This window comes from Tursiops truncatus, chromosome 8, assembly GCF_011762595.2.
Source record: "Tursiops truncatus isolate mTurTru1 chromosome 8, mTurTru1.mat.Y, whole genome shotgun sequence".
NCBI lineage: Eukaryota > Metazoa > Chordata > Mammalia > Artiodactyla > Delphinidae > Tursiops > Tursiops truncatus.
In genome coordinates, this window is record NC_047041.1 from 820,108 (window position 1) to 847,929 (window position 27,822).

General features: G+C 42.8%; 1 protein-coding gene across 9 annotated transcripts in view; it reads left to right on the top strand.

Annotated features, from left to right (window-relative positions):
• The first annotated feature begins 504 nt into the window (after window positions 1–504).
• The window catches only part of NCAPD3 (non-SMC condensin II complex subunit D3), a 57,566-nt gene continuing 30,248 nt past the window's right edge, over window positions 505–27,822 (top strand). For 3 of the 9 annotated variants that reach the window (XM_019942038.3, XM_019942039.3, XM_019942043.3), the window contains exons 1-16: window positions 511–641; window positions 2,916–3,070; window positions 5,683–5,845; window positions 12,064–12,248; window positions 12,868–13,035; window positions 13,142–13,200; window positions 13,396–13,483; window positions 15,545–15,678; window positions 16,908–16,980; window positions 17,716–17,841; window positions 17,976–18,228; window positions 18,634–18,690; window positions 18,952–19,041; window positions 25,143–25,216; window positions 25,745–25,879; window positions 26,912–27,132. In XM_019942038.3, coding sequence (XP_019797597.2) covers window positions 578–641; window positions 2,916–3,070; window positions 5,683–5,845; window positions 12,064–12,248; window positions 12,868–13,035; window positions 13,142–13,200; window positions 13,396–13,483; window positions 15,545–15,678; window positions 16,908–16,980; window positions 17,716–17,841; window positions 17,976–18,228; window positions 18,634–18,690; window positions 18,952–19,041; window positions 25,143–25,216; window positions 25,745–25,879; window positions 26,912–27,132 — 2,045 coding nt within the window. In that variant the 5' untranslated portion in view covers window positions 511–577. The other 6 variants (XR_002177696.3, XM_019942041.2, XM_019942040.3 and 3 more) reach the window with 6 other exon arrangements.

Genomic DNA, 27,822 nt, shown 5'->3' on the forward strand with positions numbered 1-27,822 from the left:
GCGCGCCGGGAGAGGGCCGCTCGGCTTTCCCGCAGTTGACATGGCGACCAGGGCTTCCTTCCGGATCTCCGGCCAGATGTCACGTAAAATTCAGAACTAAAGATGTCCTTTCTGAATGCCTTGTTTTGCTTTTCCTTTATTTAGTTCGGTAAACGGTAGGCCGCCACCCACACTCGAATGTGTACACCTTCGATGCTGTCTGATGGGTAAACGCGGCCCTTTGACACGCACAAGAAATGCCGCTTGACAGGGGAGAGAGGTGACAATTACAACAAAAAAGTATACTGCCTCAGATTCTCTTCAGAGTGTCCCCTTTTAGGGAGACGGGACATTAGATTTAGCTCTTGACCCCCAGTTCTGAGGAAAAGCTGAAAACGACCCCCGACCTCGGCTGCGTGGGTGGGTTTGGGCCCGCCTCACCCTTTGCGCATGCGGCGGAAGGCCCTGCTGATTGGCCAGCGGACGGACCGGCGGGGCGCGGTAATTGGTTGGTGCGAACCCCGTGTCCCCCTGAGCCCGCTGGGTCTTCTCGGCGCGCGCGCCGGAGCAGCTTTGAAAGTTGAGGCGAGCGGCGGTCATGGCGGCTTGGCGGGACCTGGCGAGCGCCCTGCAGCCCTGGTGCCCACTGGACCTCAGTCCAGGTGAGGACGCGGCCGGGGCCTGCGGGCTGCGGGGGGTGCTGGGGAGGGGTCGCGCCGGGCAGCGGCGTTGGCGCTTCTCCGCGGGCTCCTTCCGCTCTGTGCTCCTGCTTCTCGGCCTTGCCTCCGGGTCTGCGCGGACAGCCCCGCAGGTGCCGAGGCTTCGGCAGCGCGTCTGTTTGTTGGGCCGGGCAGACTTCCTGAACTTGAGGCCCAGGGGTGCGGCTGGCGTCCCCGGGCGCCCATCCTCCCTGAAGGGCAGGAGGTGCCCCCCTCCCCCACCTCCAGGCTCTGGTGGCGGCGGCCCCTCGTCCCAGCCTCGCCCGCCGCTTCCCGAGGCTGCGGTCCAACCCGCGCCCTCGCTGTGGCCCGTCTTGGCGCTTGGGGCACCTCCTGCCCTTCTGGCGCCAGCACTTCCATCCCGACCCGGCCCCACACCCCTTCCGGGACCACCTTGAAAAGGCCAGCGTGACCCTTCAGTGGTTCCCTCGGGTTCCTGAGTTACCACAGCCTCTGTTTGCGGCGAGAGCCTTCACCTGTCCCAGCGGGTGCTCTTTTTCCAGAGCTGAGCTCTGGAGTCGGACCTGGGGCCGGTGCCTTGGTCCGCCGCTGAGCACCCGAGCCTCGCGGGCCTCGGTCGCTTGTGTCAAATGGGGGTTCTGAGATCTACTTTGCGGGCGTTCGTGAAGATTGATTTAATACCTGCACCTGCTGTTAACAAAACAAACTTGGGTCCACTTGGCCCGTGCGCGGCAAGGCCAATCTGCTGACCCCCGGTTGTGGTGAAGCAAAGTGCAGCCTTCATTGCAGGAACCGACAAGGCGTCCAGGCAGCTTGTGCTTAAAAGACCCCAACTCCCCAAAGGCTTTCAGGGGAAGAGTTTAAAGACAGGGTGAGGGAGGAGAGTTGAAGGGTGTGTGATCACCTGGTGAATATTCTTCTGATTGGTTGGTTGGTGGTGAGGTAGTCAGGGGTCAGCAGCATCAGCCTGGTTCCAACCCGTCTACCGCGCTTGTGGGCAGCAGTTGACTTCTCCCACCTGTTGGGGGGGTGTTTCAGTGTCTGCAAAACGGCTCAAAGGACAAGGCTCAGACTAGTATCTGTAGTCCTTGAGGAGGAACTAAAGGTCCTTGACTTTGTTTATTGGCTAATTATTATTTTGCTTTGCTTGACTGTTTTTCTCTCTTTCTGCATTTTCTCAGTTTTCTCATTATGTTTATCCTTTGACTCAAGTTGTTCTGCAGACAAAGGCAGGCGGAGCGCATGGGGGGAGGGGCTGTTCTGGGAAGGCCCCTAGGGACCGGCCGCATTATACTACCTGCTGAGTAAGTGCTGATAACAACTCACCCTTCACAGCTGAGCTCAGTGCTGTTACGATGGTGTTGGTTTCTAAACAGGTGATACTTTGTTTCCTTTTGTGCTTTGTTATGGGGTCCTCTCTGCCTGGGATGCCCTTCTCGGTGTCTCTTTCCCTGGTAACCCCCACGTGTTGGAGCAGCTGAAGGATCGTCTTCCTTCCCACCTCTGCCCCCTGCCTCCCCCAGGAATAGTCTCCATCTGCTCTCTACTGTTGTACTGTCTACTACGGCTTTAACACCTATCCATTGTAGACGTGATAATAGCTGTCATTTGTTGAATATATTGATTTTCTGATTCCAGATCTTTTATCACTGGGACTTCGTAGTTTCGATTCAGAAATGAGGTCAGAAATATGGGTGTGCATTTAAAAATATGCATATAAAATAAGTGGGAGAATGTATGAGAGAAAAAGGCAAGAAAAGATGCAAGAACATTTTTAGGAAGCTGCTTGTATTTGTTAGGAGATCAGTTAGGGAAGAGTGAATGAGTAATTAAAGCATGTTAAATAGTCATTTGCCTCAGCTGTCCCTTTGTGTTCTACACTTTATTTGGGTTTATTAACTTGATTGTAAGACTTTCACAAAGGGACAGCTAAGGCAACCTTTTATTAACCTTCTCTTCTCCAGATTGAACATACGGGAAGGCTGGATCATCCCCCAAACTGTTACATCTGAAAAGTGTTTTCCTTCTTGATATTTTTAGATGATGACCAACCTAATAGCCAGCTGTCAGTTAATGATTAAAAAAAGATGTTCTAATCTCTTTTGCTTCCTTCTAATTCTGCCTCACCTGTATGGTATAGTTAAATGTGAGTTGTGACTAGTAAACTTTTCTCTTCATGAATGTACTCAGCCTCTAAAGCTTATTGGTCTTTCTTATTATAGAACATTTGTTGACTTCATTGCATTTTCCCACTAGAATGGGTGGGCACAGTATGGGAACTGGAATTCACGGAAACTGAGCCTCTGGATCCCACCATAGAAGCAGAGATCGTGCAGACCGGACTGAGCGCATTCACAAATCTCTATGACAGTCTTTTAACTTTTGCTGCTGGGGAGCATGGACCTACAGAGGTAAAAAAAAAAAAAAAATCAAGCTAGCCATTTAGTTGTCAGAAGTGGAAGATAAAAGGCCCTATTATCATCTAAAGCTTAGTCTTTTTAGTGTATAGTTCAGAAGGAGTATGATAAAGAGTGGCATAAAGAGTGTGGTTCATTTATTGGGGTAGCCTCATAGCTTTCCTTCCAGAGGTTCAAGGTATTAATCTGTGATTCTTTTTCAAGTCATGACCACTGTTTACAACAGCAAATTAAAGGAAAAGAATAAAGGCCAAGGCAAGGAGGGAAAGCAGATAAACCAAATAGGAAAAGTTGGCCAAGGACAATGCAATAACAATTCGGGCATGCCTTAAGTTTAGGAAAGCTGGATATAAAACTGAAAAGGGATGAGTTGAATTAAAAATGGAAAAAAGAGTTCCTTTAAATACTGAGTTCTACCTATTACTGTTTAGATCATTAACTGCTTTTCAAAAACTGAGGGACTCTAAAGCAGAACAAAGAATACTTAGATATTAACATCTCTGAAAGATCTAAATTACCAAAAATATTTCAGTTAGAGGTTTCATGTAGCTGTTCAAAAATTAAATCATCCTGTTAAACATTCATTAAGCGTAATGCTGAGTACTGCATGAAGTACCTCAGCAGGTAACATGATGGTTAAGGTAAAGAGCCTCCCCCTACCTGGGGGAGAGGGGAGAATTAAGCACTGGCTCTTGGGGGGCCCACTTGCGTTGCACTGGCTAGGCATGTCCAGCGACCACATCCGCAGGCATGGAGAAGCACCAGGCCACCAGAGTCTGCATTGTAAAAACTGCTCTAGGACAGGTTAGATGCCATCTCATAGGGGCATAGAAAAGGGAGCGTGGTGAGATTGGGTGGGTCCCAGAAAGAAAGTAGCTAGCTGGAGGCAAGTCTTCACAAATGGATAGAATGTTGACTGCAGTAATGCGAGTCCTAGGGTAGCCTACGGAGGGATCATCACAGTGCGGATGTGCAACGGGTGCCGAGGGGATGGGGGCAGGGCGGGGCACACAGGACTGAGCTGTAAGTGGGGACCACAGTGGGGTTCGAGGGTGAGGTGTTTGTGGTATACAAGGTTTAGGTCTAAGCATCATACATAGATTAACCCACTCATTCTCACATCCAGCTCTCGGAGGAAGAGGTTCTAGTGAGCAGTAGACTAAGAGACTTGAAGAGATCTGTTTCAGACGGATGTTCTTGACCGAAGATGGACTGAAGTGGGAATTGCTACACGCAGGGAGGTCCCTGGGGACAGTACAGCTGACCCTTGAACAACACGGGTTTGAACTGCACAGGCCCACTTACCTGCAGAGTTTTTCAGTAGTAACTACAGGACTCCACGATTCCAGTTGTTTGAGTCTGTGGATGCAGAACCATGGATGTGGAGGAACTGTGTCTGTAGAGGGCCGGCTATGAATTCCACAAGGACTTTGGACTTGCCCTGTGTTGTTCAACAGCCAACTGTTCAACTGTGTTTTGCTCATCTGTTTTTTTAAATGTGTGTTACGGCATGGTCTGGAGTTATGGTTGTGGAAATTGGGGAGGAGGGCTAACAACTAGGGCCTTTTTTTCAGATGGAGTTAATAAAGTTTTGTGAACTTAGCTTTTATCAGGTATGAAATGCTGCAGAGGTGATTGGGTCCCCCAGGGTCACAGTTACAGGTGAGTGGAGTGGAGCTGAGATGGCCTTAGGGATGAGGATGTAACTCATTTCTTCCAGAAGCTTCGTGGTAAAGGAAAGAGGAGAGTTTTCCCTGTCTTTTCAGGGAAGCAGTATATACGAGGTCTGATTTCTTGAACTTTTGTGAGCTTATGTTTTTTTAAAGTAGCCCAGAATAAACCATATTTAGTTCCTGCTATGTTTGGTTTATACAAATAACCTATTTCCTGTTCACATCTTTAATAGGAGAAAGCATAGAACAGTGATAAAATTAATAAGATTGTGGTTTATGCTCTAGGGTTTATTTCCTGTCTTACCTAGGCTATTTCTGAAATCTCTTGAGGGAGACACTTCACGGTATTTCCTCTCCTGCTCCCATTGCCCATAGAACATTTCAATTTAAATAAGTTGCTCTGATTTCTTCAGTTAGTAATTTGAGTGATAAATGAATTGGGGTACATTTGACATACATGGAGAGTAACTTGTTTGCATAATTACTGATATAGGGTGCCCCCATAGTCTTGGTGTAGCTTTTAGGTATAGTAATTTCAGAAATATATGTGCTTCAAACTTACCCAAAGTTATTTTGAAAGGTTAATTAAGTTTCTTTTATAGTTATTTATCTTTGTAATTTTTTTGTTTTGTTTTGGTCACACCATGCAGCTTGTGGGATCTTAGTTCCCCAACCAGGGATCGAACCCAGGCACTCAGCAGTGAAAGCGTGGAGTCGTCACACCTGGACCGCCAGGGAATTCCCCTTGTAATTTTGAATAATACACTTTTAAATTTTGTTTTAGTCCCTGTGAAATGACAAACATTTACAATTAGGAGCCAGAATGGTCTGTTCCCTTTTTTATAGGGCACTAAAAGTACTCAGAAAAATCAGATAATAGGAGATTTTCCCATTTCTCTAATTATTGGCTCTTATGGTTCGCCCCTCCCCCAGAGCATTTGGACCTTCTTCATGGAGAACAGCATTTCCCACAACGCGCTGATGGCCTTGTTCCATCACTTCGTTCAGACGGTCCTTAAGAAAAACGTCAGTGCCCAGCAGCGGGAATTTGGCCTTCATGCCGCTGGGCTTTATTTTCTGCTGCTGGAAGTACCAGGTACAGTATGTGTGTTTGGTGTGATAGGACAGGGCTTTTAGTTTTTAATTTATCTACATTGTTTTGTACTTGTACTTTGTTTCCTCACTGGGAGGCTAGGTGAGAGGGAATCTGTGAAGCACGTGGCATGTTACAGGTGTTCCAGAAAGCTCTCCTGTTTAACTGTAAATGTGTTTTCTGATGTTGTTATGCTGGGTTTGTAACCTAATACAAGCAGTCTGAGAGGGGTAAGGCTGGAGGGGGTGTTTCAGAGCTCCACTCTGACCTACCCCACCCAGCATACCCTTCCGATACTGCCCTGCCTTCTGACACCCTGTCCAGGCTGAGAAAAGTGCTGGGGGCGGGGGAGAGGGAACTGTTGTCTCCCCCGCGTGGGTGTGGACAGTAGTTGGGACTGTTCTCATCCAATAGGCCAGAGCACAGTTAGTAAGGCTGAGGAAGGAAGCACGGGGGAGGGGTGTCTCTGTGATGCTCCCCCGCTTCCTTCGGGTGGGAGCCATGAAGGAGTCCCTCCTCCCCACTCACCCCAGCCCAGGGCAGGAGAGGGTGGGGCGCAGAGGGAGCTGCAGCTTGGGACCTTGAGTTCACGTGGAAGAGAATCAGGGTCAGCCGCCTTGCAGCTCGACGTTGCTCATGTCAGCGCGTTCATAGTAGATGTTAAAGGCCTATTCCATATGACTTGGGAATTAGTGAAGAGATATGTAAAGCCTGGAACACTGATTTGTTTTACTGTTAATGCTCCCATCATGACTTGAAATAATAAGCTCCCAAAGAACTCACTTACTAAGCGATATCTCAGGTGTAACTGGGCTCTTAGCAAAGTGGTGGCCTTGGAAACCCAGTTTCACTCTTCTTTTCCTTGCTGGGCGCAGCGCCTTCCGATTAAGGTTGAGATTCAGCCCAGAGCTGAGGGCTGGCTGTTACTCGTAGGGCCACTTGCAGCTTTCCAGCAAGTCGTACTTCTGCCAGTTACCTTCTGTGTTTAAATGTTTCTGGATTATGGTTGGGGTGCTGTTGATACTTAATATTTGATCATGGTTTGTTCTTTTTCAAGATCCCTTGCATTTCCGTATGAATTTTAGGATTTGTGCATCAACTTCTTTCCAAAAAGCTGGGGTTTTGACGGGTTGCATTGACTCTGTAGATCAGTGTGGGGAGTGTTGCTGTCTTAGCAGTGTTCAGTCTTCCAATCCGTGAACATGGACGTCTTTCCATTTATTTAGGGCTTTCATTGGTTTTGATGATGTTTTGTAGTTTTTTGTTTGTTTGTTTGTTTTGCGGTACGCGTGCCTCTCATTGTTGTGGCCTCTCCCGATGCGGGGCACAGGCTCCGGACATGCAGGCTCAGCGGCCATGGCTCACAGGCCCAGCGGCTCTGTGGCATGTGGGATCTTCCCAGGCCGGGGCACGAACCCGCGTCCCCTGCATTGGCAGGCGGACTCTCAACCACTGCGCCACCAGGGAAGCCCCTGTTTTGTAGTTTTCAGGGTACAAAACTCTTGCACGTCCTTGGTTAAATTTATTCCTAAGTATTTTATTCTTTTCTGCGCTATAGTAGGTGAACTTGTTTTCTAAATTTAATTTTCCAATTGTTTACTGGTGGTGTATAGAAGTACAGTTTATCTTTTTTATTGAAGTATAGTTGATTTCCAATTTTGTTATATTTAGTCTTATATATATACATATACACACACACACCCCTGTTCTTTTTTATTTTCTTTTCCGTTATGGTTTATCACAGGATATTGAATATAGTTCCCTGTGCTGTACACTAGGACCTCATTGTTTATCCATCCTGTATATAACAGTTTGCATTTCCTAACCCCAAACTCCCAATCCATCCCTCCCCCACCCAACCCAGGCCCCCTGCATTGGGAGCATGGCATCTTACTCACTGGACCACCAGGGAAGTCCCTTGGCTATGATTTTTGATAATTGATCTTGCACCCTGAAACTTGGCGGAACTCATTTACTGGTTCCAATAGGATTTTCTATATATAAGATCATGTCATCTGTGAATAGACATAATTTTCCTTATTCCTTTCCTGTCTGGGTGCTTTTTATTTCTTTTTCTTGCCTCGTTGCCCTGGCTAACAGCTCCAGTCCACTGTTGAATAGGAGTGGGGAGTTGGGCATCTTCTTCCCGATCTCAGGAGGAAAGCTTTCAGTCTTTTGCCCTTAAGTATGATGCCCCCGGGGGTGTTTTGAGGATGGCCTTTATCAGGTTATTATTCCTAGTTTGTTGAGTGTTTTACTATGAATGGGTATTAGATTTTGTCATTTGCTTTTGTGCATCTGTAAGGTGATCATGTGGTTTTTGTTCTTCATTCTAGTGATATATTCATTGATTTTTTTCATATGTTAAGCCAGTTTTGCATGACCTTGGTCATAGTGTTTAATCTGTTGCCAGATTCAGTTAGATAATATTTTATTGAATATTTTTGCATCTGTATTGATAAGGGATTTTTTTTTTTTTTTTTTTTTTTTTGATGCCTTCATCTGGTTTGGGTTTCAGGGCAATACCAGTCTCATGGAATGAGTTGGGTAGTGTTCTTGCCTACTCTGTATTTTGGAAGTTTGTGAAGAATTGGTTGTTTTTCTTACTCACATTTTTGGTGGAATTCACTAGAGAAGCCATCTGGGCCTGGAGTTTTCGTTGAAAGAAGTGTTTTGTTTGTAGAATCTGTAGTGATATGTCCTCTTTTAGTCGTGTTGTTGGTAATCTGCATTTCTTTTTTTCCTTCATCAGTTTAGATAGAGATTTATTGATTGATTTGATCATTTCAAAGAACCCATTTTTGCTGTTATTGATTATACTCTATTGTTCCTTTTCTATTTCAATGATTTTGGTCTTATCTCTTATTGCCTTCTTATTTAGGGTTTAATTTGTTCTTATTCTAACTTCTTAAGATCTTTATTCTCACTTTTCTTTGTTTTTAATATACGTAATATTGTAAATTTCCTTCTATATATATATATATACTGCTCTATCTGCATCCCACAGATTTTGATAATCTGTTCATTACCATTCAGGCCAAAGCAGTTTTCTGATTTTTCTTGTGATTTCTTTTTACACCTCTGAGGTATTTAGTAGTGTGTTTAATTTCCAAATATTTGAGGAATTTCCTGAAATGTTGTAATTGCTTTCTATTTTATTTATGTTGAGATCAGAGCACATACTTTATATGACTACAGTACTTTTAAATTGCTGACTTTTTGTTTTTGTTTTAAATGGCTCGGCATAAGGTCTGACTTGGTGAATCTTGTGTTTGCCCTTGAACGGAATGTGCATTCTGCCTTTGGGGGACCTCTTTTCTGTCAAAGTTGAGTAGGTTGCTGCGGTTGTTCAGGTCTTCTGTATCCTTTCTGATAGTCTGTTTATTTGTTCTCTCAGTTACTGAGAAGAGCATTGAAATCTCCAAGTATAGTTTTAACTTACCTGTTTCTCCTTTCAAGTCTGCCAATTTTAAAGGCAGGTATTTTGAAAGTCTGCTGGTTACAAACATATTTGTGATTGCGTGTGTCCCCTTTGGTGTTATGTCCCTCTTTGTCTGGTTGTATTCATCGTGCTGAAATCTACTTTGATCTTAAAATGGCCTTTCTCGTTATCATGTGACTTGTCCTAGGTTGGCACACCCTTTCTCATGATTTACATGTGACATGTCTGCACGTTTGTAATTAAACAGTGTTGTAGACTGCCCATCACTGGGTTTCATCCTCTCAACAATCTTTGCCTTTTTATGGGACATTTAGACAATTTAGATAATTGATTATCAATATGGTTGGGTTCCTGCCCTCTTGGTATTTATTTTCTGTTTGTTCCATCTGTTTTTTGTTCCATTTTCCCCTCTTCCTGCCCTTTTTCGATTGGGTATTTTTTTAGTATTCCATGTTATCTCCCCTTTTGGCCTATTAACTATACTTATTTGTGTGTGTATGTTTTAAGTGCTTGCTTTGGGTGTACGATAAGTACTTTAATAGTCTGTCTTCCGATAATCTACTTATTTATAGATAATGTAAAGCCTTAAGACAGTGTGCTTTCCTTTCTCCCCTCCTGTTTGTGCTGTTGTAGTTATACGTTGAATTTCTGTGTGTTGTAAACCACACAATTTATTCATAACATTTTTCTCTGAATTATCTTTTAAATAATTTTTTTAGAAAATGAAAAAATAAATGTCTTTTCTTTTTAAAAGATTTCATCTCACGTAATTTTCTTTTGGCCTGAAGAACTCTCTTTGACTCTTCTCATGCTGTGCATCTGTTAACCATCGACCGTCTTGGATTTTGATTCCATGAAAGTATCTTTCACCTTCCAGAATGTTTTTGCTGAATATAGAATTCTAGGTTGACAGATTTTTTTCTTTCAGTGCTTTTTGGGTGTTATTTCATTGTCTTCTGGTTTACTTCACTTCTGATGAGAAGTCTGCATGACTCTTATCATTGCTGTTCTGTGTGTTTTTGTCTTTTTTTTTTTTTTTTTTGGCGTGGTTACCTTGAAGATTTTCTCTATTAGTTTGTTTTGATTTGATTAGATTATTAGTTTTGATTTGATTAGATTATCTACCCTTTGGTGGGATTTCCTTTGTGTTCATCATAGTTTGGTTCATTGAGCTTCTTGGGTCTGTGAATTTGTAGTTTTTAACATATTTGGAAATTTTCCAGTTATTATTCCTTCAGATATTTTCTTCCCTCTCTTTTTTATGGGATTCCAGTTACTCGTATGTTAGATTGCTTGATATTCTCCCATGGGTCCCAGGGCCTTTATTAATTTCTTTTTGTTTCTGTGCTTCTGTTTCTTAAAGTTCACATGCCTTTGTTCCTGTAGCATCTCATCAGCTGTTGAGATCACCCAGTGACGTTTTCTTTTTCAGATCCAGAAGTTCCATTTGATTCTTTAAAATATTTTCATTTCTTGCTTTGTTTGCTACTGTTTAATTCTTGAGCTTATTTATAATATCTGCCCTACAGTTCTTCTCTGCTTGCTCTGTCATTTCTTGGACTGTTTCTAGTGACGATTCTCTTCTCACCACAGGGCACGTTTTCCTCTCTCTGGATGCCCAGTACGTTTTTTATTTTTTCTTTTGGTACGCGGGCCTCTCACTGCTGTGGCCTCTCCCGTTGCGGAGCACAGGCTCCGGACGCGCAGGCTCAGCGGCCATGGCTCATGGGCCCAGCCGCTCCGTGGCATGTGGGATCTTCCCAGACCGGGGCACGAACCCGTGTCCCCTGCATCGGCAGGCGGACGCTCAACCACTGCGTCACCAGGGAAGCCCCGCCCAGTACCTTTTTATTGGATGCTGGACTTTTTGAATGTGAAGTTTTTGAGTGTCTTGGTTTTGTTGTTTTCCTTTAAGTAGTGTTTAAGTATGTTTTGATAGGCAGCTATTGGTGCATTAACTTGGTCCTTTTGAGGCTTGTTTGAAAGCTTTGTTGGGGCAGATGTAAAGTAGCCTTTACTCTGGAGCTAGTTTAGCCCTGCTGTTAAGGTGTGTTTCTCTCCGAGTGTGTCGTGAATGTTCCAGGTCACTGTGGCTGGCTGGGGCTCCAACGTATCTCTCCCCTGTGTGCATTCCAAAAACTGTCCATCTCCCACCTGCTTGGAGGTTTTCTTTGCCCACCATCATGGAGTTCGCCCCATGCGTCCTAGCTAAGGTCAGCCCTGTGCAGACTTCTCAGCACTGTCTCCACGTGGCTTCCGTGTTTCCAGTGCTCTGCTCCATACATTCCAGCCACCCTGCCTTCCTGACACTGATCCTTGTATTCCTGACTTAGTAAGTCCATCAGAGTGTGCTTGGGTTCATCATTTTTCTGCTGTTGTCCAGACATTGCCTCCAGACACAGAATCGGGTCAATTTTAGGGTTTATCTCACTGGTTTCCCTTTTCTCGGGGATTGTGTGGCTAGGCTACCTCTTGCTCTGGGTCTTAGATGGTCACTTTGTAAATTTCTGTCCAGTTGTATAGTTGTTTATGGCAGGAGGAAAAGTGTAAAACCACTTACTCCGTTACAGCCAGCTACGGAAATCTCATTGTTTATTTATGATGAGGCCTGTTGCTCACTGCCTAGGGCTGAAGTTGAATGGAACTTTTTTGCTAAAGGTTCACTGTTATTCAAAGTTAAGGAAAAGTCTGGTTTTGCTTTTTAATTTTTCGTTGTTGTTACAGACGTATTTCAAGACAATTAAACCTACCCTGCTTACTCTTTATTCTTTTTGAATAGGCAGTATAGCCAACCAAGTTTTCCACCCAGTGATGTTTGACAAATGTATTCAGATTCTAAAGAAGAGCTGGCCTCAGGAATCCAGCTTGAATCCGAAAAGAAAGAAAGAACAACCAAAGAATGCTCAGGCCAACCCAAGGGAGAGTAGGAAGAGAGGAAGGCCCCCCAGGAAAGAGGAGATGGAGGTAAGAGGGAGTGGAGTCGTGAAGCATATCTGATTTACTTAAGAATTTATATTAAGGTAGGGTTTCAGGGGTCACGATTATACCAAAGCCCTAGCGTGCCGTCCGCCATCCCTCCCGTAGGACTTGCAGTCGCCTCATGTACCGCTGAGCGTATGTTCCCCTTACCATCTTCCCAACCTCCCCATCATCTCTCTCCCGCCTTGTTCCCAGATGTGCTCACCACAGGCCAACAGGTGTGTTTGCCACATTATTCTATTGTCATTAGAGATGGTGGTCGAAGTATCCTGAGGACTCTCGTCCATAGAACATAATAGAATAACATTAATTCCTAATTTTTATGTGACTAGGTAGGGTGGTAGAGGTTCATTGACACCAGAACTTCTAAGAAACCCAAGAAATCTCACTGACGTGTAAGTATAGAACTAGAAACTGTGGTAGCTTCCATCTGGTCCAGTGGCTAGCAGCTGCGGCTGTGGAGACCCCAAGCAGTCGAGGCACCTGGTCAGCGACCCAGCGCCCACCTGGAGTTTCACTACCCTTGACTGGGTACATTGAAACCAGTCGGGACAAACTGTTAGGCAGTACTACACAGTCAGCTGTACATTTCTTCATAATCTAGATGGATGAAGTGATTGAAGAACAAGAGGATGAAGAGAATATTTTTTTTTCTTCCCGAGACCTTTGTCAAATTCGAAATGCCATCTTTCACGTCTTGAAGAATTTTTTAAGGCTTCTGCTCAAGTTTTCCCTGAAAGAAAAGCCACAATGTATACAGAATTGTGTAGAGGTAAGTGAGAATTCCAGGAACCTTGGGCAAGTTCAAAGAGCGAGGACACGGGCTAATACTTAAAGAGTGGGAAAAACCAGGCCTTTTCTTGGTCTCTGTTTTCCAGGTCTTCGTTGCATTGACTAATTTTGAACCAGTTCATGAATTTCATGTTACACAAGCCAGGTGAGCCATTAAATCTTCCAGTGCTAACATTTAATTATGGTACAATGAGTTTTGCTCCATCAGAAGCCTTAATGCCATTTTACCCTAATTGGCACACAGGTAGAATTTATTCATTTAGATATAGCTTATAGGGTTAGGAGCTATTCCAAGTGAAATCACATCCATTAACTAATCTTTTGCTTTTTTTTTTTTTAGAAACCTTAACCAAGCAAAATACATACCAGAACTGGCCTATCATGGATTGTATTTGCTGTGCTCCCCAATTCACAGAGAAGGAGATAAGGTAAGGGAGACAGGACCCCACTGAGTTACTGGATGAAGTGAAAGCATGCGGGTCGTGGGATGCTGGAAGCTTTTGATGTGATGCCGTGTGAACGCACTAGGTCATTGTCATGACTTGAGGACGTTTGTATAATGAAAATCATCCCCATCACTACGTGGTGCCCACTGTTCATTCCAGGCTTATATCCAAGTACCTGGTGGCCACAGGAAGTTCTTGTTGGGTTAAGGCATAAAGAATGGTTCCAGTGTGACCTGGGTAGAGGAAAAGATAAGCTACTGAGCATTACTTTTTTTTTTTTAAAATAAATTTATTTGTTTTATTTATTATTTTTGGTTGTGTTGGGTCTGTTGCTGCACGCGGGCTTTCTCTAGTTGCGGTGAGCAGGGGCTACTGTTGGTTGTGGTGCACGGGCTTCTCATGGTGTGGCTTCTCTTGTTGTGGAGCACGGGCTCTAGGCGCGCGGGCTTCGGTAGTTGTGGCTCGCGAGCTCTAAAGTGCAGTCTCAGTAGTTGTGGCTCACGGGCTTAGTTGCTCCATGGCATGTGGGATCTTCCTGGACCAGGGCTCGAACCCGTGTTCCCTGCATTGGCAGCTGGATTCTTAACCACTGCGCCACCAGGGAAGCCCCCTGAGCATTACTTTTACAGAAGTATTTACCAAACTCTTCTGAGAAGAAGAGTTAGACAGTCTCAGACTTCCCAGTTTCCCTCAGCAGTTCCCGTGTGCCCCTGTATTTCTGTTAGTGTTTGTGTTTTAGTGGATGATTGTGCAAACACGCTTCTGGTTAGCATTCATATATGGATTTGCTCCCAGTGACCTTCGAAGCCCTGCAGCTCTGGACACTGGAGTTAACGGCTTTTTAAGCAGTAGGGTGTTACTAAACCTGGATGTTGTTAATGAAACAGGAGTTTGCAAAAAACGTGACGGACCAAGGTCCTGTGCTTTTGGTGGCTGCGATACACCAAGTTTCCAGGGGCAACGATGTGTGAATGAGAAGGCCCTGGGCACTCAGGGCTCTGCATTTTGTCCAGACTTGGGCCTCACCCCTCACTGCCTCTATGTCCTCCTGTGAGGCCTCGGTTTCCTCATCTGGACAAAGAGGGTGAAAGGCTTCCCTTCCTCGTGGATTTCTGAGGCGGATTACAGGGAAGAACGCCTCTGTACAATGCCTGCTGTTTAGAAAACGCCCCATATTTCGTTATTATGTCATTGTCACTTCTCTGTTTGAAATATGGATGTGATAGCATTCACAGTAAAACATAATTCCTGAGCCCTTTTTAACATTTTAGGAGATAAGGAGGTTGGGAAATTATCCTTTCAGGCAACAGTGTCTCTAAGGACATGGTGTTCTTCATTGTGAAAGTGCTGCCCTGATGCTGGGCGACATTGGCTGTGGCCTGACCTTTAATTACTTGACTTTGGACAACTCACCTTGGGAGTCTTTTATTATGTATAAAGTAGAGATTATAGTAAAAGTATTAACAAAATGGAAAAGCCTTGCTGACCTCATGGAGTTGAGAGGTTTCAGAGAAAGTGTGGTCAGATCTAGTAACACGTGGACGTGCTTAATGCAATACCTGTCACATATTTGGTTTCCAGTAAATTGTTTTATCTACTGGATGAATGAATTAAGTAGCTGAGTAAGTGATGTGTGATGGTATATTGGAAGGTGCTCTGTAAGCTTCAGGTGTAATACAGGTGTAAAGAATCATCACTTTCCTCTTTTCTGTAAGGGCTAATCAGTAGCATTCTTTGCCCTTCGTAAGTTACAGCTAATTCTCTATAGTCCCTAACTTCTGGGCTGGAGTGCGAGAGGCCGAGCAGAGAAGCCAGCTGGAGTTCCTATCATTATCTGTACGCAGCACTTTCACACTGCTGCGTTGTGCACGTATTGATACCTGGTCATCGTCCAGGAAGTGCATCCTTAGTGTTGAAGCAAAACCTGTGTCAGCCTCATTTAACTTCAGGTCCTTGAAGTGGTTCACTGTGGTCTGCATCACGGTCTCCAAGGCCCTGGGATTCTCTGTCATGCCTTAAACTGAATTTTCTTTTCTCTTCCAGGTTATCAGATGTGTTTTCCATCGAATGCTCTATGTAATATTAATGTTAGAAGTGGGCAAAGGCTCCCATCATGCCCCCCTTGCCATCACTTCTCCGGCCATCAGTGGTAAAAACCAGGCAGTCCAGTTTGTCAGGTGAAACACACACAGCTCGGATCTTTACCCTCTGTCCCTCTCCCTCAGTCTTCTGGGCCCTGTACTAACCAGGATTTCTGACACCTCTAGAAACTAAGAAACGTCTGGGCTGTTTGTGGTTCAGGGTTCAAAATAAAGCACTTGGTAGCTCATCTGGTTTGTGTGGTCTGGGGTGGTGTTGCGGGGATGAGGGGTCTGCAGTTTGTGGACCAGCCTGTGAAGTCAGCTCTGAGTTCTGACAGCGGCCTTAGTGTTAGCCGCTCCAAGTCTGCCTCCGCCTTTTCTTTTTCTCTCTCCTCTTAGTCTCCATCTTTTTGTTCCTTGCCACTTTTTTTTTTTTAACTTCTTTAGCAATAATTGATAGACTAATTCTCCCCTCAAGAGTCACTTAGTTTCACTTGTGAAGTCCTGTGTCTGGGCTTTACTGGGGAAGACATGTTTGCCATGTCCTCGGCTTTTCTTTTCTTCTGTTAACTGGCTACTCGGCAGCAGCATGGAGGTGGTGGGAAGAAGGGGAAGATGTGTATGTGAGAGTGTGTACATACCTGGAAGCAGCCGCGGTGCGTGCTGTGGGTGCAGACGTGGGGTGTGGATGCTTCAGTCCAGGTGCAGGCTGCTGTCTGATCCTTGAGCGAGTGTCTCGTTAAGGACTTTTAAACATTAAATAACTAAGATGTTTTAAGTAGAAACACTCATTTTAGTTCTTCCATGAGTTAATGATGTCACAAATTGCAGTAATATTCCTATAATGGTGCAAGGAAACTTAACACTGAAAATGGGTCCAATCTGGGCATTATAATAGTTTCTTTTGGGGTTACAGCTTGGAGAGGTACTGTTAGAAATGCATTTCACTGAGCTACCACTAGGTGGTACTGTGTCTCAGTCTATCCTCTACCTCAAAAGGATATATTTCAGCCTTAATATGAAACGTCGTGGGCAGTCCAAGGGCCCTGTGAGGACTGCACCCCTGCCCCTCCCTGACTGGCTGGCTGCTCACAGCAGCTCGGAGAGCACCTGGGGCGTGGTGACTGGTGTTCTGTTGTGACACTTTGTCTTTACAATCCATGCACTCACAATGCTTGCAGTATAGGGGTAGATTGTTTTTAATAGTTAGGATTTTGAAAAGGTAGAAATTTCTCTATTTTTGAGAACAGATTCAAGGAAAATTGCTACTTTATTGTCATTATAGGTGTATTACAAACCGTGGCTGTGTTTCTTTCCTTTTATAGCTCACTTGTGGATGAACTAAAAGAAAGTATGTTTCCAGTCCTTCGTATCTTACTCCAGCACATCTGTGTCAAGGTACTGTTTGCTTTAATGAGGGTGTATAAATACACATGAAGGTAAACATGCATGTGTGTTCTTGGAAATGAGTCTACATCATTACTAAACATTGTTTTATTTAGTATATTCACTAGGTGTTCCCCTCTAGTGTGGTTTTCGGGGGAAAACAACTTTTTATTTTGGAAAATTTCAAATAGAAATAGAAATAGAATAGTGTGATGAACACTGTCTTCAGTGATTTTGTATAAGCTGTAACTCCTCCAGCACATACGCACGCTGGATTTTTCTTTTGAAGCAGATTTCATCATATCCTTTCAGACATAAATATTTCATGTCTCTCTAAAGGATAAGAACTCGTTAAAAACATAACCACAAAATATTAACACACCTAAAAAATTCACAGTAATTCCTTAGTATTGTCCAGTATCCGGTCAGTGTTTACATTTCTACTATTGTCTCATAAATTTTTATAACAGTTTGGACAGATGATTCTTTACCTGAACTCTATGGACCCTAGGGGTCCGTAAACTCTTTGAAATTAGGCGCTGAGGAGTGGGCGTACAGGTTGCTTATAGGCTAGTTTCCCAAGGGGTCTGAGACCTAGAACTGGTTAGTCATTTCTGTAACATGTAAACGCTCGGCACTGTCGCCGAGCCAGGCTCACTCAGCGATCGTCCGATCGCACTACTACATGCGTCTCCGTCGTCCTGCTTTGGGTACTGGCTGGGCAGCTTCTCAGGGTCTGTGTTTCAGGTGGTCGATAAATCCGAGTACCGGACCAGTGCAGCTCAGTCCCTGGTCCAGCTGCTCAGCAAGCTTCCTTGTGCGGAATATGCTTCTTTCGTGGCCTGGCTTTATGGATATTCACGAAATGCCAAGGTAGGAGCTACATCTGCGTGAAATTGTGGCTCCTGGCTCTGCAACCTTCTAGTGACGGCTAGATCTGAAGATCTGTTTCTGAAGATTAGTTTTCTTTATCTCTGACGGAGATGCGTGCGATTTTGCTTTACCAGATTCCGTACCGGGTGTTCACTCTTGATGTTGTCTTGGCTCTGCTGGAACTGCCTGAACGAGAGGTGGACGGCACGCTGCCCCCAGAGCATCAGAAGTTCCTGAAGCATAAGTTCTTGGTGCAGGAAATCATGTTTGCCCGCTGTGTAGACAAGGCTCCGACTGTGCGCAGCAAGGCACTGTCCAGTTTTGCGCACTGCCTGGAGTTCTCTGCTACAGCTGCGTCAGAGAGCGTCCTGGAACTTCTGGTGAACAGTGAGTGTGCCGAGCACCATGAGGCCGGGTCTGGCTCCTGCTGGTCCAGAAGCTGTGGTGGCAGAAATAATAGATGTGCTGTGATAGACTGGGACCCTCAGAGACCCTTTCAGTAGGTTTTACTGTCGAATGACTTCTTAGACGAGCCTTACTAAGCAGTTAACGTATTCTCGACCTCAGGCTGAGGTGGTTGGCCGCTGTCACTATTCCTTCGTGTCGTTGGTATTGGCTGTATTGGGTCTGATGACCAGTTTAATGCACAGCCAAGGAGAACACTGAACTGTCAGCATTTAGACTCTGTCTTGTCTTCAGGCCTAATTATCTGGGTTTTGATTCCTCTGTAAATATTTATGTATGGTTTTTGATACTAAGACTTTTCTCTCTTATCTACTTGCTTACTTTTAGCTCCTGCAGTTTCAGGAATAGAGAGCCACCATGACGCTTCACTGAAAAATTCATCAGGTAATGAAATGGGTCAATATATTGTCAGATATTGAATAATTGTCCTTTTAATTAAAGGACTTGCTGAATATTTGAATGTTTTTTTCTGTCTCCATATTACCTGTTTTAATACTGCACTTTTTTTCTTCATCAAAGAAATTGAAATTCATTTCAGTAATGATGTATAGTAACTTAAACGTGGAATATGCCATGCTTATATTACTTAAAGGTATAACAAGTTTTTACTGTACTGACTGGGCTTTTTTAAAATTTATTTTTAAGCTTTTTCCTATCAGAGGCAGACATTTAACCCTTCTGGAGGCTCAGAGGTGATCAATATAGACAACAGTGGTGAAACAGCTGGATATAGGGGTATGTCAGATTTTATCCCTATCAGATGAGTAATAACTATTGGATTTCAGACAACTGTAAGTAGAGCCTCAAAACCTTGGAATTTTTTTCTGACTAATTCACCCTCAAGAATTGGAACTTTTTTTCCCTTAAAAGTAGAATAATTTTTATTTTATATCTTTAATCGATGGCTTTGCACTATACTATATTTCATTTTAAGATAAAGAATAAGCTACATTTCCCTTGTCGTGTACTGAAACCCAGTATTTCTGTCACACTTAAGAGAATGTTAGCAAATATTTTATTTCCTTAGTGAAGTCCATTGTTCTGAACACTTGGGCTTGCTGGCCAGAAAGGACCAGTTACTAGGAAAGGTGCAGTAGAAATTAAATTTGTGTTTGGAGAAGAGTCATCACGGAAGAGGGGAAAAGATAAACGGTACTATGGTACTCACCCTTGTGTCTATTTTTTATTCCTTATTACTTTTTCCACCTGGCATCTTGACTCTGATTAAGCCATCCCAGAATCCATTTTTAATACGTGGTAGGGAACTGTGAGCCCAAGCTTCCATTGAAAAAGTTCAGAATTTAGATAATTTCTCTTCACCAGCAGTATGAACTGTTCTTTAATGGGTCATACACATTGTGTGGAGTGGTTATAGGGTGCTCTCTCCCGTGGATCCCAGCACGGGATTCTGAACACAAATGATGCCTGTTCTCTTTCAGTGACTTATGGAAGCCAGAATAATCTGGGATGGTAAAGTGTCAGTGTGATTCGGGAGGGAAGAAACACACCTGGGCTAGGTAGTAGGTAGACCTGGAGCTACTCTCAGATTCTGTTTCTGTCTAACTGTATGGTCTTGAGAAAGTCACTTTACTTTTCTGGGCTTTTCCTTCACTTATACTACGACATAGCGTAATGCAGTAGGGGAAAAACTACATTAGAAATGAGAGGCAATCTGAATTCTTATCCCAACACTGCTACTAAAGAGCTGCATGACCCAAGACATGGGAGTCAGCAGAACTCCCTGCCTGCTTGTCACTTCTGATCCTAACACCTTCCCTGTCTTTCACAAAGGGCTGTTGTCAGGTTTATAGAAATTATGTTTAGAGAAGTGACTTGAAAAGAAAAAAGAGGGAACATTTGCAGAGGATAAGTGATATAATGAGATTTATTAGTTTATTCGATAAACATGTTTGTGGTCCCTCCCAATCTGTGCAAGGCATTGCAGGTACAGACTGTGACAAAACATAGTTCCATCTCTTAAGGAGCAGTGGGAGAGGCAGGTATGTGTGTACGTAAAATCGTGATATTGTGAGATGGATGCTGAAGCACATGTGAAGTGCCATCATTACTTATCATTGCAGCCTGGAAGATTACGTTTAAATGACTAGATATTAGCATGTTTTACTCAAATTCAGAGCAATAACTCTATGTATAAACAGATTCCCTAAAATATGTAAAGAAATTTAATCTGGAAAAATGTCTGGTTTAATTCCAGTCTGAGCAAGTTACAGATTCACTCTTGCACAGACACTTGCGAACACTATTGAGTTGTACTGATTTAACGATGCTTCCAAAGTATAAAAATTTGCCAGATGTATAGCAACCATGTTCCCATCTTACTGTTTGTTGTTTTTTTAATAAATGTATTTATTTTATTTATTTATTTTTGGCTGCATTGGGTCTTCGTTGCTGCATGCGGGCTTTCTCTAGTTGGCAGTGAGTGGGGGCTACTCTTCGTTGCGGTGCGCGGGCTTCTCTTTGCGTTGGCTTCTCCTGTTGCAAAGCATCGGCTCTAGGTGCATGGGCTTCAGTAGTTGTGGCTCGCGGGCTCTAGAGCGCAGGCTCAGTAGTTGTGGCACACAGGCTTTGTTGTTCCACAGCATGTGGGCTCTTCCCAGACCAGGGCTCGAGCCTGTGTCCCCTGCATTGGCAGGTGTATTCTTAACCACTGCGCCACCAGGGAAGTCCCCTATCTTACTTTTGATAAACTAAAGTGACTTTTTTGGGGGGTGGGGGTGGGGCTGTGTTGGGTCTTCGTTGCTGCACGCTGGCTTTCTCTAGTTGTGTCAAGCGGGGGCTACTCTTCGTTGCGGTGCGTGGGCTTCTTGTTTCAGTGGCTTCTCTTGTTGCAGAGTACAGGCTCTAGGCACACAGGCCCTAGAGTGTGCGGGCTTCAGTAGTTGTGGCGTGTGGGCTCGATAGTTGTGGTGTGTGGGCTCTAGAGCGCAGCCTCAGTAGTTGTGGTGCATGGGCTTAGTTGCTCTGCGTCATGTGAGATCTTCCCGGACCAGGGATTGTACCCGTGTCCCCTGCATTCGCAGGTGGATTCTTAACTACTGCGCCACCAGGGAAGTCCCTAAAGTGACATATTATTGGTATTAACTATGCTTTTAAAAATTTGTATAGTTACTACATGCCAGTCACTGTGCTAATAAGTACCTTTGTTGGTGTTTTTTGGTTTTGTTTTGAGAGAGAATTCACATATCATAAAATTCACCATTTAAAGTGTATTGAATTCAGTGGTTTTTAGTATATTCATAAAATTGTGTAATCAACTTCCAGAAACTTTCCATTAGCTGAAAAAGAAACCGCATACCTGTGAGCAGTCACTCTCCATTCTCCCCTCCCCCCTGCCTCTGTCTCTGTGGATTCACCTATTTTGGACATTCCACATAAATGGAATCCCGCAACATGTGACCTTCTGTGGATAGCTTCTTTCATCACCACTCGTTTTCAGGGTTCATCTGTGTTGTAGCATGTATTAGTACTCTGTTCCTTTTTACGGCTGCATATAGTCCGTTGTATGGATAGACCACATTTTGTGTGTTCATTCAGTCTGGCGGTTCCTCAGAACGTTAGACATAGAGTTACCACATGACTCAGCAGTTCACAGATGGCGTGATCTGATATGATTCCTGAGTGTGCACCCTCAAGGAATGAAAATATATTCATACCCAAAACTGGTACAAGAATGTTCATAAGAGCATTGTTCATAATAGCCAAAAAGGTGGAAACAACCCAAATGTCCACTTATCTTTTTTTTTTTTGCGACACGCGGGCCTCTCACTGTTGGTAGCCTCTCCCATTGCGGAGCACAGGCTCCGGATGCGCAGGCTCAGTGGCCATGGTTCACGGGCCCAGCCGCTCCGCGGCATGTGGGATCTTCCTGGACCGGGGCACAAACCCGCGTCTCCTGCATCGGCAGGCGGAGTCTCAACCACTGTGCCACCAGGGAAGCCCCCCACTTATCTTTTTGAGGTGAAAGTAATTGATCTATTCTGCATCCAAGTTCCTCATCAGCTATAATGTGCACATATCTTTTTCTCATTTTGTGGGTTATCTTTTCACTTTCTTGATGGTGTTCTAAGAGTTTTATAGTTTTAGCTTTTACATTTTTGTCTTGGTTCAGTTTTGAGTTAATTTTTGCATATGGTGTGAGGTAGGGGTCCAGCTTTCACATGTGAATATCAAATTGATGGAGCACCCTTTGTTTAAAGGACTGTTTTTTCACCTTTGAATGCTCTTGGCACTCTTGTCAAAAATTAGTTGACCATAGGCATATGCGCTTATTTCTGTACTCTCAATTCTATTCCATTGATATTTCATTGTCCATCTGTATGCCGGTACCACTCTGTGTTGATTACTGTTGCTTTACAGTAATTTTGAAATCAGAAAGTGTGGGCTCTGCATCCTTGTTCTTGCTTTTCAGGTTTGGTTTGGCTATTCTGTGTCTCTTGTATTTCCATATGAATTTTAGGTTTGGCTATTCTGTGTCTCTTGTATTTCCATATGAATTTTTGGTTTGGCTATTCTGTGTCTCTTGTATTTCCATATGAATTTTAGGTTCGGCTGTCAACGTCTGCAAAAAAGCCAGCTTGCATTTTGATAGGGATTGACCTCTTAATCCATGTGGGGTGTGTTGCCATCTTAAAAATACTGAGTTTTCCAATCCATGAACAAGGGGTGCCTTTCTATATTTAGGTCTCCTTTAATTTGTTTCAATGATGTTTTATAGTTTTCAGTGTATAACTCTTGCTCTTTAAACATATTCCTAAGTATTTTATTCTCTTTGATGCTATTGTAAATGAAATTGCTTGCTTAATTTCAGTTTTGAATTGTTTATTGCTAGGTTTTTACAACTGATTTTTGATGATTGATCTTGTGTCCTGTGACACTGTTAAATTTGTTACTAGCTTTAAAAGGTTGTGTGTGTGTGTGTGTGTGTGTGTGTGTGTGTGTGTGTGAGAGAGAGAGAGAGAGAGATTCCTTAGGATTTTCTACATATCAGATCATGCCATCTGCGAATAGAGTTATTTGTTTTATCCAGCCTGAATGCCTTTATTTCTTTTTCTTTCCTATTTTCCCTGGCTAGGACCTCTAGTGGTGTTGAAAAGAAGTGGGGAAAGCAGAGGTCCTTGTCTTTCTTCTGTTCTTAGAGGGAAAACTTTTCGTCTTTCACCATTGAGTGGTTAGCTGTGAGTTTTTTCAGGATGGCCTTTATCGGTGTGCAGGAGTTTCCTTCTGTTCTGAGTTTGTTGAGTGTTTTTATCATGAATAGGTGTAGGATTTTGCAAATACTTTTTCTGTGTCTATGGAGATGATCACGTGGCCTTTGTCCTTTGTTCTATGGTGGTATATCACAGTGAGTGATTTTCCCATGTCCTGGGATAAATCCCAAGCATGGCGTATAATCCTTTTTGTATCTTGCTAGGTTTAATTTGCTAATATTTTGCTGAGGATTTTATGTCTATATTCAGAAGGGATTTGGGTCTGTTGTACTATTGAGCTGTTTTGTCTGGTTCTGCTCTCAGGATAATACTGGCTTCACAGAGGGAGGTGGAAAGTGAAACAGAAGAGATTCTGTTTTTTGAAAGAGTTTATGAAGCGTTGATATTAATTTTTGTTAATTGGCGATTTTGTTAACATTTGGCAGGCTTTTCCAGTAAAGCCGTCTGGTCCTGGCCCTTTGTGTATGGGGGGGTAGTGTGTCTTTGTTTCTTCTTAGGTCAGTTTCCCTAATTCTTACCTTTGTAGAAATTTCATCTAGGTTACTTAATTTGTTAGCATAAAATTGTTCGTAGTGTTCGTAACCTTTTTATTTCTGTAAAGTCAGTAGTAATGTTCCCTCATTCATTCCTAATTTTAGCAATTTGACTCTTATTTCTTATTTTCTTAGTCTAGGAAAATGTTGTTAATTTTGTTGATATTTTTCAAGGAACCTACTTTGATTTCATTGATTTTCTTTATTGCTTTCTGTATTCTGTTTCATTTTTTAATGTTCTTTCTTGTACCTCAGCAGTTCTTAAGTGTGGTTTGGAGTCCCTAAGCCTCCTTCAGTGGGTCCTTGAAGTTAATACAGTTTTCGTAATAATATTTAGATGTTATTTACCTTCTACACTCTGATTTTCTCACAAGTGTAATTTGGAGTATTGCAGAGGTCCCAGACAGGCAGAAGCAGATAGAAGCAGAGATGGGTATCCAGTTGTCTTTTATTAAGCCAGACATTAAAGAGTTTGCAGAAATGTAAATCAGTGGTATTCTTTTCACTAAATTTTTTTTGTTTTGGACTATAGTTATTTTTTAGTTAAAAAATATACCATTTATAACAATGCCTTGTTATTTTAAAATGAATTATTAAATCTTTTTACAGTTCTCAGTTTAAATTTCTAATTCATATTGAAAGATATAATCCACATTAAAAAAGCTCTTAGGAGTCTTCAGTAATTTATAATAGTGTAAAGGGACCATTAATGGAAAGGTTTTAAAGCTACTGTTATGTATTGTTTTACTTAGTCTTTAAAAAACCTGATGGTTTAGATCTTTCCATTTGTAGTAAACATAATAGAGATCTAAATAATTCATTCAGAATTTTAGACTTAGCAGCCTGGATTTAAAATTAAATTTTCCAGAATTTATGCCCTTATAAAATTTTACTACTCTACCTTTTTCATTATTGTGAGTAGCTAATTATTTGAATTTTCTTCTTTTTCTATGTCATTTCATGCTCTGATTTCTTATGATTTAAAACCAGCTAATGAGTCAGTCTGGGATTACAGCATGTTCTCAGGATTGTGTGGTGTGCTCAGGCTGTAATGACTGTGCTGTTTCCTCAACAGGAAGGGGTCTCATGATGATGCTGAGGAGCAGGGTTGGAGATGAGAAGACCAACGTCAGGAAGTCTGCGCTCCAGGTGTGAGTTTTTCTGGACATTCTTTTCATGTACTCTTTTTAAGCACTACCAACTTGAAGATACAAGAGACTATTTTAAAAACCCTTCGGCCATATTCATTACTCACTTTTCCCTTAATGTTAGTTCACCTTGTTCCTGTTAAATGTAAATTACATAGATGAACTGAAGGATCATCTGTTCTTACGTGTTCCTACTGGGTTGCTGGCTTTTTAGGAATCACAATTTTATATCCTTAATTTCATTTTTTAGAATAAGGATTCTTAACCTGGGGACCATGGATGGATTTTGATAGGGTTCATGAAACCCCTGAAATTGTTTCAGAGTACTTGTTTGTATAAAATGTATGTCGGGTTTTCTCCAGAAAGGTGTTAAATTTCATCAGATTCTAAAAGGTGGGAGGAGGGATGGATCTGTGATCTCAAAAATGAAAGAATCACAAACTTAAAAGGCAGTGTTTTGTCTGCAGTTTTGCTTTTTGTATTGACATTATGCCTAAGTCACCCCTTCATGTTACACATGACCTTCTAGGTCTTAGTGAGCATTTTGAAGCACTGTGACGTCTCGGGTATGAAAGAAGAGCTGTCAATCCTGCAGGACCGGTGTCGGGACCTTGCTGTGTCTGTACGCAAGCAGGCCTTGCAGTCTCTCACCGAGCTTCTTATGGTGAGATGCAGCCATCGTGTGTCTGATGGGTGGTATTTTACATTACAAATAATTGAGCTTGATGAAGTACCTGTTAGAAACTCTCCTAAGTCCACTGTAGGATTCTACAGTGTAAGAGAAGGGAATCTGTCCATTACCTCTGGTAGATTGCATTTCATATTAAATATAACATGACTAATGCTAGAGAATGCTAATGGTTAGCTTTCTGTTGACTTCAGGTTAAATCTCATATAGAAATGTGAATTTTAAAATTAATTTGGTTAGGTAAGAGGCCTAGATTAATTTTTGTCCATTAAAACCTATATAGGTGATATTGCCAAAAGAGCAGATCCACTAATCCTATATATAATTTACTTTTGCCAAATAATTAATTTTTGAAGAATTTTAAAAGTGAGTTTTTTTCTTTATTTCATGATAGAAGGCATTAAGCAGTGCATGTTTTGACTTTCTCTGTTAGCATCTATTCTAATTACTCCTTCGGATAAAAATTTACTCTTTGCTTTCGATCTTGAATTACGAAAAAGTGCTGCTTCACTACCAATAATGAGATAATCACTGTGTAAGTCTAAAATTCCAGTATGGGATTTCCCTGGTGGCGCAGTGGTTAAGAATCTTCCTGCCAGTGCAGGGTACACGGGTTCAATCCCTGGTCCAGGAAGATCCCACATGCAACGGAGCAGCTAGGCCCGTGTGTCACAACTACTGGGCCTGTACTCTGGAGCCCATGCTGCGCAACAAGAGAAGCCACAGCAATGAGAAGCCCGTGTGCAGCAACGAAGACCCAATGCAGCCAAAAATAAATAAATAAATTTAAAATTTCAGTATTTACTGATTTACAGTTACTGGAGCTTGAATTTGTTTTTCACATATATTTGGAATGTTGATTTTTTTTTCCACTGTATGTTTTATTTGTAATTATGTGAGCAGCTACTTGTAACATATCCTAAAACATCGATCACAGCTTCCCCGATTTGTGTTCAGACCTGTGATAGCGTAGGCGTCTTTATGACTTCCTGACTTTCAACTCCTCAGGCACAGCCTCAGTGTGTCCAGGTACAGAAGGCCTGGCTGGGGGGGGTTGTCCCGGCCGTGATGGACAGTGAGAACACCGTGCAAGACAAGGCCCTGGAGTGTCTCGACCAGCTTTTGCTGCAGAACATCAGGCATCATGGTCAGTTCCACTACGGGGACAACAGCCAGGTGCTCGCCTGGACGCTGCTGACACTGCTGAGCACAGAGAGCCAGGAACTGGGGTACGTTTGTGTGCAACTGGTTGTCCTTATGGGAGGGCTTTCGTTATAAATTCCTGTGTCAATCTCGGAAAATCAGCTCTCCAAATTGCTTAATATACGAAAACTCAATCTTGATCTTTTTCCCTTGACCTAGTTCAAATCTCTTAGCATTTTTGTGGTGACAGTTTTTGTGAAGCCTTCCTTTGCTTTTCTCTGAGTGTTTTCCAGCTTCGAATTGATGTCTTAATATGTAGTAGAAAACATTAATGGATTTGCTATGTTAACATTAACTTTCCACAATACTAGTTATTATGATAGATGACTTCCTGGGTATGACAAGTTAGACTTTTTCTGACATTTTATTGGGTCGGTTGACTTAATCACACTGCAGCATTTTTTCCATTTGATAATATGCTGGGTGTTCACTGTTCAGTGAGCAATGCGGCGAAGAGTTAGCACCTGCACTGATCAATTTTAATCTCTACTGCAGTAATCTTGCAGCTGGTTTGTGTTTGTGCTCCCTTGACTGTCTTTTCCTTTCCTTTTTTTCTAAATTTATCATACAAGAAACACTTCCCTGCTTGTTTACATGTACTTATGGACGAATTATCATCCAATGAAAAGAATAATAGATTTAGTATCATAATAGGTACTAATAATTGTTAACCATGCTCCAATATAAAATAAAACTTTAAAAAAAATAGATACTGA